Source organism: Amphibalanus amphitrite, unplaced genomic scaffold (assembly GCF_019059575.1).
Source record: "Amphibalanus amphitrite isolate SeventyFive unplaced genomic scaffold, NRLGWU_Aamphi_draft 000661F_arrow, whole genome shotgun sequence".
Lineage (NCBI taxonomy): Eukaryota > Metazoa > Arthropoda > Thecostraca > Balanomorpha > Balanidae > Amphibalanus > Amphibalanus amphitrite.
The window spans coordinates 355,782-373,060 of record NW_024882155.1 but is presented as its reverse complement, the minus strand read 5'-3'; the positions used below and the strand labels follow the sequence as shown (position 1 = coordinate 373,060).

The 17,279-nt window shown below is 52.1% G+C and overlaps 2 protein-coding genes across 4 annotated transcripts in view; one reads left to right on the top strand and one right to left on the bottom strand.

The window, feature by feature from the left end:
* Nucleotides 1-15,054, top strand: part of LOC122364196 (period circadian protein-like) — a 32,480-nt gene extending 17,426 nt beyond the window's left edge. The window contains exons 24-27 of one of the 3 annotated variants that reach the window (XR_006253507.1): nt 883-1,011; nt 1,250-1,381; nt 3,698-4,646; nt 5,250-5,320. Coding sequence is in view for 2 of the 3 variants with exons in the window: in XM_043334345.1 (XP_043190280.1) it covers nt 883-1,011; nt 1,250-1,381; nt 12,006-12,134 (390 nt within the window). In the remaining variant the exon portion in view is untranslated. Of the gene's footprint in view, nt 1-882; nt 1,012-1,249; nt 1,382-3,697; nt 5,186-5,249; nt 5,321-12,005 lie in introns of those variants that run through there. The other 2 variants (XM_043334345.1, XM_043334346.1) reach the window with 2 other exon arrangements.
* Nucleotides 15,055-15,122: 68 nt separating this feature from the next.
* Nucleotides 15,123-17,279, bottom strand: part of LOC122364197 (unconventional myosin ID-like) — a 30,527-nt gene continuing 28,370 nt past the window's right edge. Inside the window, exon 18 of the mRNA XM_043334347.1 lies at nt 15,123-16,025. Coding sequence (XP_043190282.1) covers nt 15,800-16,025 — 226 coding nt within the window. The 3' untranslated portion in view covers nt 15,123-15,799. The remainder of the gene's footprint in view (nt 16,026-17,279) is intronic.

Here is a 17,279-nt window from a genome sequence, read left to right as displayed (position 1 = left end):
TTGTACTGCAAGACTTTGTCTTTGTATAATGACGTGGATGCCATAGAACCCATGAAAGTGGAGGCACCGAATATACTCGTATCTATCTATCTGGTCGAGCGCAGGATCGGTAGCGTTCACAAAACATGTGTGCTTACACAGCTGAAAGAATTGTGAAACGGTATTTCGGGATTTTTTTGGGGTTAGGCCCTTTCGGTCCATTAAGACCATTTCAGAGCCGGGAGGATGATAGGATATAGGGGGAGACATTGGTCTGGGCAGGCACCCTAGTGAGTCGCCGGGGCTGAGCCCGCCCAGAGGACAGACCACCCAGCCCCAAGGCACTCACTGCACCCGGCTACGGGGTGCGCTCCCTCGGGAGCAGCGGTGCCGCTCCAAGGGAGCAGCCCGCATGAGATAAAGTTGCCTGTCCAGCCCGGAGGGGGGTTGCGGCGTGGAGGAGAAGGATTTCAGTATCCTGAGGATAGAAGCACGGAACGGGTGTCTCTTAAGCGTGCATCACCCATCGTGGTAGTTTGGCCGTCAGTCAGAGCCTGTCACCAGTAACACTGTGTCTGTGTCTGTGTTTGTACACAGGATCCGCCGTGGCTGGTGGCCGTCAGTCAGACCTGTCACCAGTAACACTGTGTCTGTGTGTTTGTACACAGGACCCGCCGTGGCTGGTGGCCGTCAGTCAGAGCCTGTCACCAGTAACACTGTGTCTGTGTGTTTGTGTTTGTACACAGGATCCGCCGTGGCTGGTGGCCGTCAGTCAGACCTGTCACCAGTAACACTGTGTCTGTGTGTTTGTGTTTGTACACAGGACCCGCCGTGGCTGGTGGCCGTCAGTCAGAGCCTGTCACCAGTAACACTGTGTCTGTGTGTCTGTGTGTTTGTACACAGGACCCGCCGTGGCTGGTGGCCGTCAGTCAGACCTGCGAGCTCACCAAACAGTACCAGCTGGAGCCGCGCAACCTGCAGGAGGTGCTCGAGCAGGACAGACTCGCTCTGACTCAGATGACTCAGCCCGCGGTGAGTTATGGAGCAGGACCGGCTCGCACTGATTCAGATGACTCGGCGAGCCGTAAGTGCGACTGGGAGTCGTCCGGCGCGGTTTGGTGTAGGTACCCATGAGACACTGCCTGTCAGCCATCTGTCATAATGTAGCATCCTGACCGCGGCTGTCACCCTCTCCGCAGACCCTGACGGAGCAGCTCAGTCAGCTGTACCAGGACCTGCCTCCTCTGACCCTGCCTCCCCCTCTCCGCAGACCCTGACGGAGCAGCTCAGCCAGCTGTACCAGGACCTACAGACGGTCGGCGCTCCGTCCGTGCTGAACCTGGAGGAACGCGACCCGACCAGCGGATCCTCGGACGAGTCGAGCGCCATCCTCGGAAAAAGGGTCAGTGGCAGCCGGAGGGCGGCGTGGGGCGGGGATTGGGGTGCTTACCCACGCGCACAGTGCAGGGATGCTTTTGCGGAGTGGGGAGTAATTGGCTCACCTGGGGTGCTGTCTTATCAAATGGTGTGCTTTGGTATCTAAGTCGTTCCGGTAACGTCTGGTGATGAAACCGGCGTTAATTACTTTGGTCAGTGACGCCAAATTTCATTCACGCCACTTGGTAAGATGCGCACCGAATAAGTGCCGATCCACTTGATCGGTACTTGGATCGACACTGGAGTTACTGGTCGTGGCCAACGAAACCACGACGCTCAGTCAGTGTGGACCTTCCGTGTGGATTTCCGCTTAACATTTTGCTTTCGCTTCATGCTTTGTAGCAAGACTTAGTTTAGGTTTTACTACAATCAAAAAGCTTTTTCGTAAGCAGTTTTAACACGCTCGGCCGCCCAGCGTAAATGAAACAGTGACGATCTACTGGTTATGCTTTGTTGTTTGCTTTGCTTTGAGGTTAAGCGATTTTTGCTGCTAAAATGATTTTGATCCTTATCGGTAAATGCTTCAAAGTTTTCACTTTTTGTGTTTTTTCCTTTGAACTTATCTGTTTTTTTTTTTGCGCCATGTAACACTTCAATTGTTCCTGTCTTCCTTGAATCTTTCTTGACCTTTGAAAAGGCAGCACTTTAACGTGACACAATGGAACAAAGAAAGAAAAAAGTTACGAGTCATGATTCAGGGGGCGGTGGCGAGCAAATCTTTCAGATATCCTGAAAATATCGCAAGTTGCACACGAGTTGTATGCAAGTCACTAGAATGATTGTGGTGGAGTGTGTGGGTTTGAAAATTAGACTCTTTCTTTTCTTTTTTGCTCATTTTCGCGACAAGATTCTTGTTTACCGATAGCCGAATTTCACGTGGAGCGATTCAGTTTGATTACGTTAGCGACTCAGTACTATCATGATGACCAAAGGTTTTAATGAGTATATCGTGAGTTTTTTCCTAGTTTAACTCATATGTAGTTGAGACCAGTTAAATTCAGTCATTCGTCTTTTTAATGAGCTGCCTCTTTACGTTGATCCTTCATTATGCTTCTGAGTATCAGACTCACTCTTAAAGGGACTATCCCACCTTCTAAAATGTTGTTAAAACCAGTTAAATTGTGCCCGACTTTTTAGATTGGATGACCAGGAACACGGTTCTGGCATTTATTTTTCATTAAACATCTTAGGCTTCCCATATTCCAAACACAAACTTTCAAATATGTGACGTCACAGCCCAAAATTACCTCCTTCCCTAGGCCACATTACTGTCATAAAGCTGATTCTTTTTACTCTGTAGGCACCACAACAAAGTTCAGACCAAGTTTTAAGCGATTTTTCAACGAACAAACCCATTTAAATCAGAATGACTAAACGAGGTGACGTCACACTAACGGTCGCTCCATGTTGAAGATAGGGCCTTGTACAAGGCCCATTTTCAAATGAAGGGAACGAATTTCTTCAACACCAAGAGGCCGCGGGGGTTGCAACCTAGATAGATAGTGGTTTCTGAACCTCGCCGCAAACTTGGCTATCTCAACTCAAACCCCATGTTAAAGGTGGGATAGTCCCTTTAATTCAATTGGAGGAAAAAGTTTTTTCAGGACGTCTGTGCGCCCGTCGCGAACTTTGATAGGAAACCTTCGTGACCGGACTTCGGACCTTTATGCAATCATTGCTTTATTTTGAGCACTTTAACTCATGTTTCTTTGCGCCCGAATAGCTGGCAATAGGTTCCTCGTACTTATGTCGTCTCGCCACGAGGGTCACATGAACAGGCTACTGGTAACTAAATGCGTCTCATCAGGACGTATCTAGTTGTGTACATTTATACGGATGCACTCCGCATGAGCACTCCTAGCACAACACTGCCCACCAATCGCACCTATCACTTGTATCGGCCAATGACGCGGAGCCGACAGTGTTCCGCCACGCTATAGTCGTCTTTTTATAATCAATTTCTAGGAATTCTGAAATACTTAGGCTTGTGGAATAATCATTAAATGTGCTTTTTACTACACATCAGTCATTTCCTTGATGTGGTAATGTCAATGTGCGCTGTTTTAAACTGTGATTGAACATAATGCCGCTATACATAATGTGTATGATGTGTGTGTGCTATGGTGCGCGGTGTGGCGCCTCGCTGCATGCCGGGGCGGTCAGTGTCTCTCCTGTTGGCGTGTCGGCCGCCGGTGACCTGGCGGCGGGCCGGGCCGGGCCGCGCCGTCGGCCCGCCCAGCTCCGGCACGCGCCACTCACGGCCATTCTGTCGCTCCGACAGCCGTTTGCGCTGGCGCGGCCCGTGGTGGCGCCCAAACAGTGCCGAAAGCGGCGCGCCGAGAGGCGTCAGCGCGCCGCCTACATCCGGCGACAGCGCGCGCGGCTGCGGCTGCCGCACCAGGTGCACTGACAGCGACCGAGGCGCGCCGCCGGCCGGCCGCGCCGCGCACAGACCGACCACGGCCCACGGGGGGCAGAGGAACAGGACTCGGCGGGACCCGTGCTTGACGGACGGACAACCACGGACGGCTGGACGACCTCGGACGCGCAGCCGCGGACTCGCTAGGACGACCAGCCGCTCATCTTGCGAATAGGCGACGGATGGGCGCCGAGAGGAGAGACGCCGAGACGCAGCGATGACTTGGTGTCTGACGGGTTGGCGGTCACGGCGCCGCTGCAGAGCTTAGCCTTGCTGTCCTCTCTCCGGGATGGGGAGTGATGGAAACCGCTGGCTGGTGGCGACGCTCTTACAGTTTGAGTTTTTAGAGTATACCCAGCTTATAAGTTTTACATGCTTATAGATTTATGCGACTTTTACTGCAGGTGAACTGTAGTTTCAACCCCTCAGGACAAGAGTTTTTACGAAAAAGTCATACATTATTTCATGCGATGGGGAGCACTTTGCCCATTTAAGCCACGATTGGAGTGACATTGTTTTTCAGTGGCAGATGTCAGCCTTTGACCCCTGGTGGGTACATGCCGGGCAGATGATGGCTTCATGAGTACAGACCCCCGGGTGGCCGGTCCACCCCGGCGGGATTGCTGTCGGCAGACGAGACTGTGTGTCGATTGGATGAACCGTCGGTCCCAAACTGTGTCCCTTGTCAGCATTCTTTCGGTGAACGTTTGCTGTCGCTGCGCCCCTTTTACCTCGCAGAACATCATGAAGGTAAATGCATTAAATGTTATTTAAATACCCTTGATTCAATGACATTTCACCTCCCGGAAAGGTTTCGATGTTGTAGGCGAGCAATGGCATCTTTGAGCATCATCATAAGTAGAAAAGTATGTATAAATAACCTTATGCTCATTCTTTGCACTTTTTTGTTGAAATTGAAATAAGGAACCAAAAACCATGTTTGAACACCCAAACTTCATCCTGGCCACTTCTGCAGCGTCCATCGTACACCCCCACATAACTATATTGTACATATCCACAAATTGATTGTGACAACTACTGTCTGATTGTGCCGTTGATTTAGGCTGCGCCAAACAATGTGATGATTCATGCAGATTCTATGTTGTTATTTTGTATATTGTATATTGATCTTGTGTGTTGTATATTGTACATGTATCGTAGATATCATGGACGGCGCATCGTTATTTCGAGAGCCATGTATATATGAAATTATTCTCTCATCAAGGAGCTGATTGAAGCGCTGCACGATTTATTGATTGATGGAATCGAATTTTGTTTGTTGGTGTCGACAATTGTTTCTGTACATTCTGAAGATGGCGCAAGCCGAAATATATCAATGATTTTGTTTAATTATTCAATTTCAACAAAAAAGTGCAAAGAATGAGCATAAGGTTATTTATACATACTTTTCTAGGTTTCGATGTATTGCCTTTCGTACGCTGCTTTTGATGTGACAATAAATGTGAGCATGATATTTGTTCTGTACATACTTTGAGTGCTTGTAATTATTGCGATGATTTATCAACGGCCTTGGAAAATGTCCGTATTTGGAGGGATGTCTCACAACACCAATAATAGACCCATAAGCGAACAACGACGCGGACGTGCTTAGTTGGCTGGGAAACCAGTATGGCCTGCGCTACGGACTCGGTTCCTTACCCGCTGGTAAGTTTAGTAGGTATGCTATAACAGGTAACTGGCATGGTTCGTACGCTCGTCGGCTTATAACATTTGCATAATCTTTTTATGGTGTGGGGTTTTCGCTAATTTTAGACTGACTATCGCTTCTACTATCGACTATCCCCCCACGGACCACAGCCTCGGCTGAACCCCTTGCACCTAGTGCAGTCGGTGGAGCACGACCAAAAGTTCTTATATTCACATCCGACGAACGAAAACTCGCGTCGCTGTCTCCCTTTCAGAGACGAGAGGGCTGTGACAGATTTGGTAAGATTGCGAGGTGTGAAAAACTTAGAGACGGAGGCATCGAAGTAGAGTTTGTTGACGATAGAGAGGCGGAAAGGGCCCTGAAAGCTACTCACTTCACATACACAGTTAAGGATCAGCAGGGCAGGAAGGAAGTAAACCTTTCGGTCAGCGTTTCGCCGCATCGCACGAAAAATTCCAGCCGAGGGGTCATTTTTTGCGACGATCTGGAGGGCATGCAAAACGACGAGATCGCCGAAGGCCTGTCACAGTTTGGGGTCTCCGCCGCCCGCCGCATCTACACCAAGAGAAGTGGCGCTCTCGCACCCACGCACAGTATCATTCTGACTTTCAACTCGCTGGAACTGCCGAGGGAGGTGATGATAGGATATCTGTCCGTGAAAGTTCGACCATATGTCCCGAGTCCCATGCGTTGTTTTCAGTGTCTTCGATTCGGTCACACTCGAGACAGCTGTCGGAACAGACCGGCATGCGGGAGATGTGCGGCAACTGATCACAGCAGTGCCGAGTGCTCGTCGTCTGAGTTGAGATGCGTCAATTGTGACGACTCTCAGACTCCACATTCCTCGTTTGATGGGCGATGCCCGGCCTTCCAGAGAGAAAAAGAAATAATGTCCCTGAAGGTCACCGAAAGGCTGTCATTTCGTCAGGCCCGAGACCGCTTTGCTGCCCTCCATCCCAAGCGGTCTTATGCTAGTGTGGCCAACGGTTCTAGACAGCGCTGCCCCACTGAAACTGATGCCAACAACAGCATCGGTCAGTTAATAGCGATTCTGAAGTCATTCGGCTTTTGTTTTGTCCCAGATGCCAACAGTCACAGCAACTCATCAGTTCAACAGAAGCCCTCTAAAGCGTCGTCGTGCACCGCCACACAGACGTCACCAAGCAGGAAGCAGGAGGAGGAGTGGACCCTCGCCCGGGGTCGTCGCCGGGGCCCGGTCTCGCCACCGCGTTCCGCTGAGCAGGCCCCGGGCACGTCTGCTGAAGTGCACCGACCCCCGCCGAGGGAGACTGCAGTGATGGCTGCGCTGCGCCGCGGTCAGGAGGAACGGTTAGAGCAGGACGCCAGACGGGAACGCCGGATTGCCCAGGCTCTTGAGGAGCGTCGAGTGTCTTCGGCCCATAGAGGCTCTGATGCCCCGGGGGCGGCCCCGTCGCCTCTGCTGGGACCTCCCCCTACTCCTCCGCCCCCTCCTCCACCTCCGCCTCCTCCACCTCCGCCCCCACCTCCCCCACCTCCCCCACCACCCCCTCCACTTCCTCCGTTCCCACCGCCCCCACTGCCCCCCTCACAGCGTCCCTCCGGTGCCCCTCCGGCGCCCTCCACGGGCGAGGTGTCGGGGTCTCGGCCTCCTCCGTGCACGCCACCTTCGGAACCGAGACCGGCGGGGCCGCCGCCCGCCCCAGGCCGCCCCACGAAGCGCACACTTCCGTGGGAGCTATCGCCGACAAACGACGGTAGCCCCCGCTCGCGGCTGAAGTTTCAACCGGGAGCTACCGGCCGTCCTAGGTCTGCCGATGGAAGGCTCCGCGAGGGCCGTCCAAAGGTGGTCTTTGGTGGTAGCCCGGGCCCCGGCGGCGAGGAGCGTTTTTAAGTCCTCGCCCTCTTTTAACACAAGCTAAAGTCTACAGTTTTAGACACCTTCCGCTTACCTAAGCGCTCAAAACTACAGCTATAGCACATTTTATCCTGCAGTGGAATTGTAGAGGTTTAAAACCAAACTTCCAGGACTTGCAATCGGTCATACGTGGGCGCAACCCCTTCATAATCTGTCTCCAGGAGACCAAGCTGGCGCCAACTATGACTTGCACCATCAGGGGCTATGCCGTCTTCCGCAGGGACCTGCATTCGGACACTATAGCACATGGTGGTGTCCTCATAGCAGTGCACCACAGTCTGCCAGTCACACCGCTCCTACTGAACTCTCCTCTGCAAGCAGTAGCTGTGAGAGTGCACCTATACCGCCGGGAAGTCACAGTCTGTTCGCTATACCTCCCTCCTGGTACAGCTTTCCCGGAGGCAGAACTGCGCCACCTTCTCTGTGAGCTCCCGGCACCAGTCCTTGTGGTGGGCGACTTCAACGCTCATAGCACGGTATGGGGATGTGATCACATCGGCCCACGTGGTCGTGCCTTAGAAAGTTTTATTTGCGATGAGTCGCTTTGTATTTTTAATACAGGGCAGCGAACCCATTTTACTCTGCCTTCCGGCCAAACATCGGCGCTTGACCTGAGTTTGGCAAGTCCGCTTCTAGCTCACCTCTTTACTTGGTCGGTACATGACGACCCACTCGGCAGTGACCACTTTCCGGTGTGGATTGCGTACCAGGATACCCCGACACTGGGGAAGCGCCCACAACGGTGGAACCTGCATAAAGCCGACTGGGCCGAGTTTTCCGTTTTGATGGAAACCTCGTTGTCCAGTGCCGACGGCTGTATTCCATCGGCGGAAGCTTTTACGTCTTTACTTTTAAGCTCCGCCGAAGCGTGCATCCCTAAGACATCAGGACAGCCCCACCGCACTCCCGTCCCTTGGTGGACGGAAGAGTGTAGGAACGCAATCCGAGCACGGAAACGCGCCTTCAAGCAGTTTAACCGAAACAGCACCATGGAGAACCTCATCGCTTTCAAAAAAGCGCGGGCTTTTGCACGACGCACAATCAAAGAGGCAAAGGTCAGATCATGGCGCACCTACGTTAATTCTTTAAACCGGTTTACTCCGACGAGCCAGGTGTGGTCACGCATAAAGCGCATCTCGGGACGGCTCAGCTCTTCTCCACTTCCGACTCTGAGGGTGAACAACTCTGATATAATACATCCTTTTGATGTCGCGGAGGCTATAGCTAGAACACTCTCAGAGCGCTGCCGGGGTGACGCTCCCTCGCAGCCCGCACTAGGGCGAGCCCGACCCCAGCTTGGCTTGGCGGATTTTTCCACTGACGAACATATAGAATATAACGAGCCTTTTACAATGACTGAACTGAAGCACGCCATATCCTCGCTTCGAAGTGTCGCCGAGGGCCCAGACGCCATTCACAACTCCATGTTGAAGCACCTTCCTTCTATCGCCCTGGAAACACTGTTAGCGATATTTAACTCGCTATGGGAGAGCGGTTTGTTTCCTGCAGCATGGCAAGAGGCCACGGTGATTCCCATTTTAAAGCCTGGCAAGTCGGGACTTGACCCACTTCACTACCGTCCTATCTCATTGACCTCTGCTCTTTGCAAGTTGATGGAGAAGATGGTGAATGCTCGCTTGAGTTGGTTTCTGGAACATAACGACATTTTTACGGACGCGCAGTGTGGTTTCAGGAAACACCGCAGTTCAGTTGACCATATCTTAGCTCTTGACACCGAAGTGAGGACCGCTTTTACCGAAAAGAAACACCTTGGGGCTATCTTTTTTGATATTGAGGCTGCTTACGACACAGTTTTACGGCAGATCATCTTGAGGAAGCTTCTCAGCTATGGTATCCGTGGCTGTATGGGCTTTTTCATTTGCAACTTTTTATCTTATCGCACCTTTCGTGTCAGGGTTGGAAACCACTTGTCCAGCTCCCACCTTCAGGAGAATGGCATTCCACAGGGAGGCGTCTTGAGTGTGGCACTTTTTGCTATCATGATTAATGACATTGGCGACAGACTCCCAACGGCTATAGGGAGATCCCTTTTTGTCGACGATTTGGCGGTATGGTTCTCCGCCTCAAGTGCGCGGCACACGTCACGACAACTTCAGCTTGCTGTGACGCGTTTAGAAAAGTGGAGCAAGGATAATGGCCTTAAGTTCTCAACTTCAAAGACTGTGGCTGTTCACTTTTGCCGCCGCCGCTGCCACGATCCTGATCTTGGAATCCGCCTCTACGGGCGAAATATCCCCACGCAGCCGGTTGCAAAGTTTCTTGGTGTTGTTTTGGACAGACGTCTGACGTATAATGAGCATTTTAAAACTCTTCGTGAGAGATGTTTTAAAACTCTGAATATTTTAAAATGTGTATCACGTACGTCGTATGGAGCTGACCGACGAACCTTGCTTTTACTTTACCGCTCTCTGGTACGTTCAAAGCTCGACTACGCAAGTTTCATTTATGACAGCGCCAGCGAGTCGCGTAAGAAAATGCTTGACACCATTCACCATGCCTCACTTCGCGTTGCTACGGGTGCTTTCCGTACTTCGCCAACAAGCAGCGTTCTGGCTGAGGCTCACGAGCCACCGTTATCTCTCCGTCGCCAGATGTTGGGCATGCGGTATGTTTTAAAACTTCGTCAATTTCCCTCGCACCCGGCATACCCGTATGTCTTCTCGCGAGAGATCAGTCGGTCTGACAGAGTGGCTGGTCGATCGACTTCCTTCGGTGGACGTATGCAAGCTCTCTTCTCAAAAGCAAACATTTCTCTTCGCGGCGTGAGGCGCACGTGGAGCGCGCCCTCGCCGCCCTGGAGAAATGCGTATCCACGAATCGATCTTTTACTGACAGACATCAGGAAGGACGATCAGCCGCTATGCACACTACGAGCACGGGCGCTGGAACACATTGCCTCATATGATGGTTTTACCTCGGTTTTTACAGACGGCTCGAAAACAGAACATGGTGTCGGCTGCGCTTTTGTGACTGGTCATGACACACGCACATTCTCTTTGCCGACTTCTGCCTCTGTTTTTTCTTCCGAGCTCGTTGCAATTGAGAAGGCTTTGTGTTTTATCGAGGTGTCTGACAGCTCCTGCTATCTGATCTTGTCAGACTCCCTCAGCAGCCTCTTATCTTTACGGAGTTTTAATCCAGACAACCCGATAGTACAAGACATTTTATCTCGTCTTACGTCGGTGGAACGAGCAGGTAAATTCATCCAGTTCTGCTGGATACCGAGCCATGTGGGCATAAGAGGCAACGAGCTTGCCGACGCGGCCGCAAGACGCGCGGCCGCGGCCCCCTGCCTCCGTCGTTTGCCTCTGCCGGCTCGCGATTTTTACCCAGCCGTTCGATCTTTTACGACGTTTAGCTGGCAGACAGAGTGGCGTCTCCATGGATCCGAGAAGCTACGAAAGGTGAAACCTACTCTGGAGCCCTGGCAGTCCTGCTTTCAAGGCAAAAGATACCATGAAGTGGTCCTCTGCAGACTACGGATAGGGCATACGTATGCAACGCATGGCTATCTCCTCCGTGGAGATGCTCAACCAACATGTAGCCATTGTGCCGTGCCGCTCACAGTCACTCACATTCTCTTAAGTTGCCCGCACCTCGAACCAAACCGGACACGCTGCCTCGGCCGCATAGCCCCAGGCACCACCATTCGCCACCTGCTGGGTGATGACTCACCCTGGGTTTTATCCGGCAGCATCTTTTCTTATATTCAATCCATCAGTTTTCCTGTGATATACTCGTTTTACTAGTATAACGTATCTCAAGTAGTTCTAGTCTTCTTCAGTTCGTCAGTTCTCTGTTGACATATCCGCTTTACCAGTACAGCGTTATGGGCGCAAAATGACCACCGCAGTCGACGCGCCCGTAAACCCCAATGAACGAACGACTATCGCTTCTATTGGTCCTGTCACCAGATATCACGGTGTAACAAAATGAGTCGAAATGATAAGTCTGTGGCGAAGTGTTTTTGTTACGGTCTCATGGATCGTAAAATAACTACGCTTTTATCTCTAGTCTTTGTGATGAAACCCTTCAAAGATACCTCAATGACCTCATTATAGCACGGCGTAAGTAAAAGATCATCTTCAAATTATAAATACTTGAAAAAACAACACTGACCTGACCTACGCATGTATAAAGCTTCTGGTCGTGGTCAGTGTTACCAAAGTTCTTCACCATAGAACGCTTCAAAAGCACGTACCTATGTGAAACTAACTATGTTGGTATTTTGTGTATCCGTCAGCTGGGCCATATTTTTCGATCTCCCAAATCCATGGAACGCACTCGTTTTGGATGTACAACTCTTGATCATAGAGTTGCTCAATTTCCAAATTGAATGTGAATGTGTGTTACGTTACGACCCTGACTGAGTGTGTGGCTCAACTCGGAGTGATTGAGTGTGCGGCTCAACTGGGAGTGAGTGAGTGCGGCTCACATTTCGGAGTGAGTGAGCGTGCTGCTCAACTCGGAGTGACCGAGTGTGCGGCTCACAGCTCGGAGTTGGTGAGTGTTCGGCTCAACTCGGAGTGACCGAGTGTGCGGCTCATAACTCGGGAGTGAGTGCGTGTGCGCTGTGCCGCCAGGTGAAGCGATGCCGGCGGGTGCACGAGTACGACCGACTGACGATTGTGTTCGAGGAGGACTCGCCAATCCCGCCGCCCACGCTGCCGGCCATCCGCCACTGCGAGATCGTGCCGCCCGTCACCAGCTAAGCGGGCTCGCAGAGCAACAGCTGCGGGGGCTCTAACCGAGGGGGCTCTCTCACCAGATGAATGGGATGTCAGGTCAACGGCTGAGCAGGCTCTGTCACAGCCGAGGGGGACTCTGTCACTTGCTGAAGGGGCTCTGTCACCATCTAAGGGGCTCTGTTACCTACAGAGAGCTCTTAAATCACCAGCTGAGGGCTCTCAGGACGTGACCAGCTGAGGGGGAGGGTTAAGGACTACGATGGACCCCGAGTGTGCCCAAATCAGTTACCGACTGAGAGGTATACAGTGGACCCAAACAAGCCGCCAGTTTAGCGGCCCCACAGCGGATTGAGACAGATTCGAGACAGGCCGAGATGTGCCGAATGGGGTTCAGAGAGGGCTAAATTGGGCGGCCCGTACGGGGTTCAAGTCGGCCCCTGAAGGGAGGCATCTGACGTGTGAGAGTCTAGGCCGATCTAGGTATGCCGGACTGGATTTAGCTTACAGGGTGCGGAAAAAGTTCTGTCATATGCATGCTAATCTCGCCTACGAGCGCTGCGGTTGAGTTCTGGGCAGCGAATACCCGCAGGCGTGACCTTCGGTGACCTAGCCTTCTGGCCGGAGGGCAGAAACTACCAGCTGTTCACGGTCAGTCATGAAAAGGCAGGCTAAACGACGCCTCGTCGCTGGGTGCCTGTGCGCGGCGGCCAAATCGGGCATGACCGATAAGCAGGTTACGGCAAAAAGTGGAGTCACCTGGCGAACAGTCATGCGCATTAAAGCCAAAATACGAGCAGGGGAGACCAAGGGGGAGACTGTCGATCCGATGGTTCGATTCAATCCGGTGAATAAACATCCACAGAAAGTGATGGTGCTCGGCGTGGTGGGTTCGGACGGCAAGAAGTGTCCGATGATCATCATTGACGCCAATGAGAAGATGAAGAGGGTGGTGTACGAACGTCTGCTGAACAATGACGTCATCCCATGGATCCTGAGGACCTATCCACTCGGCAATTTTGTGCTCCAGCAGGACGGAGCGCCCGCGCACACTGCAAGCTCCACCCAGCAGAAGCTGACGGAAGAGCTCCGGGGGAGGCCCATTTCTGGCGCAGGGAGACGTGGCCTCCTCAGTCCTCAGTCACCCGACCTGAACTCCCTCGACTACGGCATCTGGCGCGTATTGCAGGAGGAGGTCCAGGGAGTGTCCCATCCTAATGTGGAGGCTCTCAAGGCGCACATCGTGAAGACGTGGGAGGCGATGGACCCTGCCTACATCTTCAAGACATGCCAGTCTTTTCACCCCTTTGTGGAGAAGGTCATCACCGCTGAGGGGGGTTATATTGAGTGAGGGGGGAGTGAAAACATGTGGTAAGATGTGCCAAACCAGTGTTTGGTGGTTTTATTAAATATAGCTGCTCAGGTTGCCTTTGATTGTGGAAATGCGGAGATATGACAGAACTTTTTCCGCACCCTGTATAGTGAAGTTTGGGACAGGCCAGCTCAGGTGGGCCCACATCGGGCTCAGGCCGAGTGGACATAGACGGAATAACTGTCAATTTGTGGTGGAGTGAATCCAGACGAGATCGAAGTGGACTGGGGTGACGGGCATCCATCTGATAAAACAGGCGACAAAATTGTTCTGAAATACCGATTGACCGGTATCCAACAGCTAGGATCTTCGAAGGATCTCGGGTGCCTTTCCTCTTACCTATTGACCTTGAGCCTTACGGCTTACGGGATGTATAAAAAACAGAATTTTCGACTTTTCTGGTGGCTTTGGCAGAATTCAGCATAGCTCAAGCGTATAAATCACGCTAGGAAAATTGCCTTACTCAGGGATAGTGAAGATCATACGTTCTCTGATAGGAATGTACTTAGATTTCGATATCGATCGAATAGCTGTCGATTTCGTAGAGGCTTTTAGCTGGTATTTCCTGATATTATATCTGAATTATTTACACAAATATGAAATATATAATACCTGCTTCCTAGGCATGGAATATTGGCAATTTATTTACTTTTTGTTTTTATTTATTAGTGACAGTGAAGGCTTTTTTAGGTCACGGCTTGGGTCTGGCACTAGATAGGATTGTGACCATTGGTAGTTGGTACCGGCTGAGGCCGAAATGGGCCGGTAATGGGCGAACTGGGTCCCACACGTCCAAAGTGATCGAGCTTATTGGCTTACGACATTCGGCTGTTAGAGGTATGGTCTGATGTATGTTGGGAATAGTTCTATCTATTATCGGAGACCATCCGGCCTAGTCAGCTCAACCGCCGAGTGTATGTGTCCTTTCAGTCTCGGGAACGGTTTGTGATCGCGTATCATAGTCCGGCTTCCATAACGGTCGAAAGTCGAAAATGCGTCGTGCATATGTATGGAGCTTTTTCCGTGATAGCTCGAAGAGGAAAGAGTTTGGTTTTTACGTTCTTCAAATATGTAAAATTAGTACTTATAGATCTTTTTGGTGCAAGTGTTCACATGATATGCGTTGGTGTGCTATATGTAAGCTCCGCAAACGGATATTGTTAGGTGGAGATTCGATGTTAATTCTTTTCGTTTTTTCTCTAAAACGTTGTCTTCCCTGCCTTTAGTCTGACTGGGACAGCCTGTGCTTCTTGCTCTGTGTACCGGACTGCTGGGTCCATGTTCCTCGGTGTTGGTGCGATGATGCACCCCTGGTGTGACCGTCCCGTCCCTGCGCGTTCCCTTCCACGGCAGTGTCCGCGTCGGGTCTCAGTGTTACCGCGTTCGGGTGTCGATGCGCCCGCCGGTGGGCCTCGAAGGCGCGCCCGTTCTAATGACGTTAGGACAGGACGGTCGGGTCGGCCGTCCCGGGCCGATGTTGCCGCGAGCGTGGTGTGTTGGTGGCTGCACTCCATATCCGAACGTCTGCACCAGCCAGTCAACGTGTGTGTGTCGAATACAGAACGTCCGGGAACAGTGGCTTTGGATTGCTCAGATAGTGGTACTGGGAGTAACCTTGGTCTCATTCTCCATCAGAAAACGCGTCGCGCTCAACGATCATTTATGAGGCACAGTCTTGATAGGCGAATCAGTAGCATTTCACAATCAAGTCACACAGACACAACACAGTCAACAATCAGTCAACAGTCAATTTCCTGGTCACCAGCAAAAGCTGGAAATTACATTCATTCAATAATTAACATCTGGCCGGCGTGAATTCACACACGTCTCAAAAATAGATCCTATAAACCTACCTAAAAGCGCGTGCATTCATTGCCTATCGCACGCCACGGAACGGATTATCACGCGCGTCAGGCGACTATCACATAAAACCAGTTGACGCAGCAGACCGAGCTCCCAACGAGGAAGGCGCTCGGGACAAGCCAGCGCGAGGCGCCTACAAGCACCACCACACTGGGGACTCCGGAGCACATAAAACCAGCACGGCAAAAAAGGACTTCTCTCGCCACTTGCACGTAGTTAGCATGTTGTATAAGTTCATCTAGCGACTTGATCGGTGTCCAACACACCAGCGACTCTCGTCTGGCACACAGTTTCTCAGAAGCGCCCGTCGCTCTCCAACGCTGCACCACACGCACGATATCAACCGCCCTCCCTCCCAAACCAATCAATGGACCCCTTGTTATGTTCCCTCGCGGTCCACTCACTGCTGTGACCTCAGAGTTCCGAATGGACTCGTCCATGTGACCTCCCCCGCGGCTCAGTGGACTCGCCCGTTGCCGTTCTTCACGCCGTTAGCGATGGAGGCCGGCGGCGGACCGAGGTGCGGGGGCCACACCAGCGCGATGGCGTCCTTGGTAGCACCTTTGCGGTAGGAGGCGAACTGGGCGTCGGGTGCGATCTCCACAGTCAGAGTCTTGGCCTTGTTGCCGAGCATGCATTGGATGCGGTCTGCAACCAGCACCCTCAGCTCGCCGCCCTGGGAGCTGGGAGGAAGAGAGGAGGGCGATCAGTGGCTGGGAGGGCGAGAGGAGGGAGGTCTGCGACCAGCACCCTCAGCTCGCCGCCCTGGGAGCTAGGAGGGCAAGAGGAGGGCAGTCAGTCGGTGGGAGGGCGAGAGGAGGGCGGTCAGCCGCTGGGAGGGATAGAGGGTGGCAGTCAGTCGCTGGGAGGGCGAGAGGAGGGCAGTCAGTCGCTGGGAGGGCGGTCAGTCGCTGAGAAGGGAGAGAGTGAAGACTGAGGAGGGAGGGAGTGGCCAGTCGCTGAAAGGGAGGGTGTGAATACTGAGGGAGGCAGGAGGGCGCGATCGGCCACTTGAAAGGGAAAGAGTGAAGACTGAGGGAGGAGGGAGAGCTGTCAGTCGCTGAGGGAGTTATGGAGGGGAGGGGAAAATATATAGGCTAGGTAACAGAAGAGCGCGGTAAAGGTTCACTATTGAGGTAGAATATCGCACTGTCTCCACTTCCTAGAGCAGGGGTCGGCAAATGGTGGGGCATGCCCCCTTTGGGGGTAATGGAGCCCTTTCGGTGGGGGTAATGAGGGATTCTGAGAAAGCCTATCTTTTTAGAGTTTGTAGCTCCAGTGATGGAGCCATCGTGACTGTTGCATCCCAGGGTTCAAAGATTAGCCCAGGCCAAAGGCACAGCATACATTGATTAGATACCAATTTTCACGTACCTGCTCGCCTCACCATCTCACCCCTCCGTACAGTCGTACAAAAGCAGCTGCAACTTTTAACCGTCGCCCGTCTGTTGGCGTTTCAACAGCCGCTAACGTAAGGGGGAGGAGTCGATCGGACCCCCGCGGCCTCTCGGACTCTGATATGGAGCTGTGCATAAAAAAGACGAGCGTGCTACCCGTGACAATAGGAAGCCGCTGCTGCCCATTTTTAAGGTCCTTGGTCATTCCGTCTCATTCAAGAGAGCAATGACAAGTGTCGAGAAAATCGGGACCCGCTATAACTTCTTGAAGTGATATTTTATGGCTCAAGATGATCTCCAGAAAAAGCTCATAAGCCAACGGTCATTATGGGTCCAGAGGCCAGTTTTACCAACAGAAAAATAGCCGCCTGCCGGAATTTTTGCCTAAAGATCGTTTCGCATATGGAGCGTAAACGGTAAAGCCCTATCCGCTTACGAGCCCATCGCGTTTACACTCCGTATGTGAAGCGGTCTTGAGGCAAAAATTCCGGCAGGCGGTTATTTTTCTGTTGGTATAACTGGTCTCAGGTCATGATATTT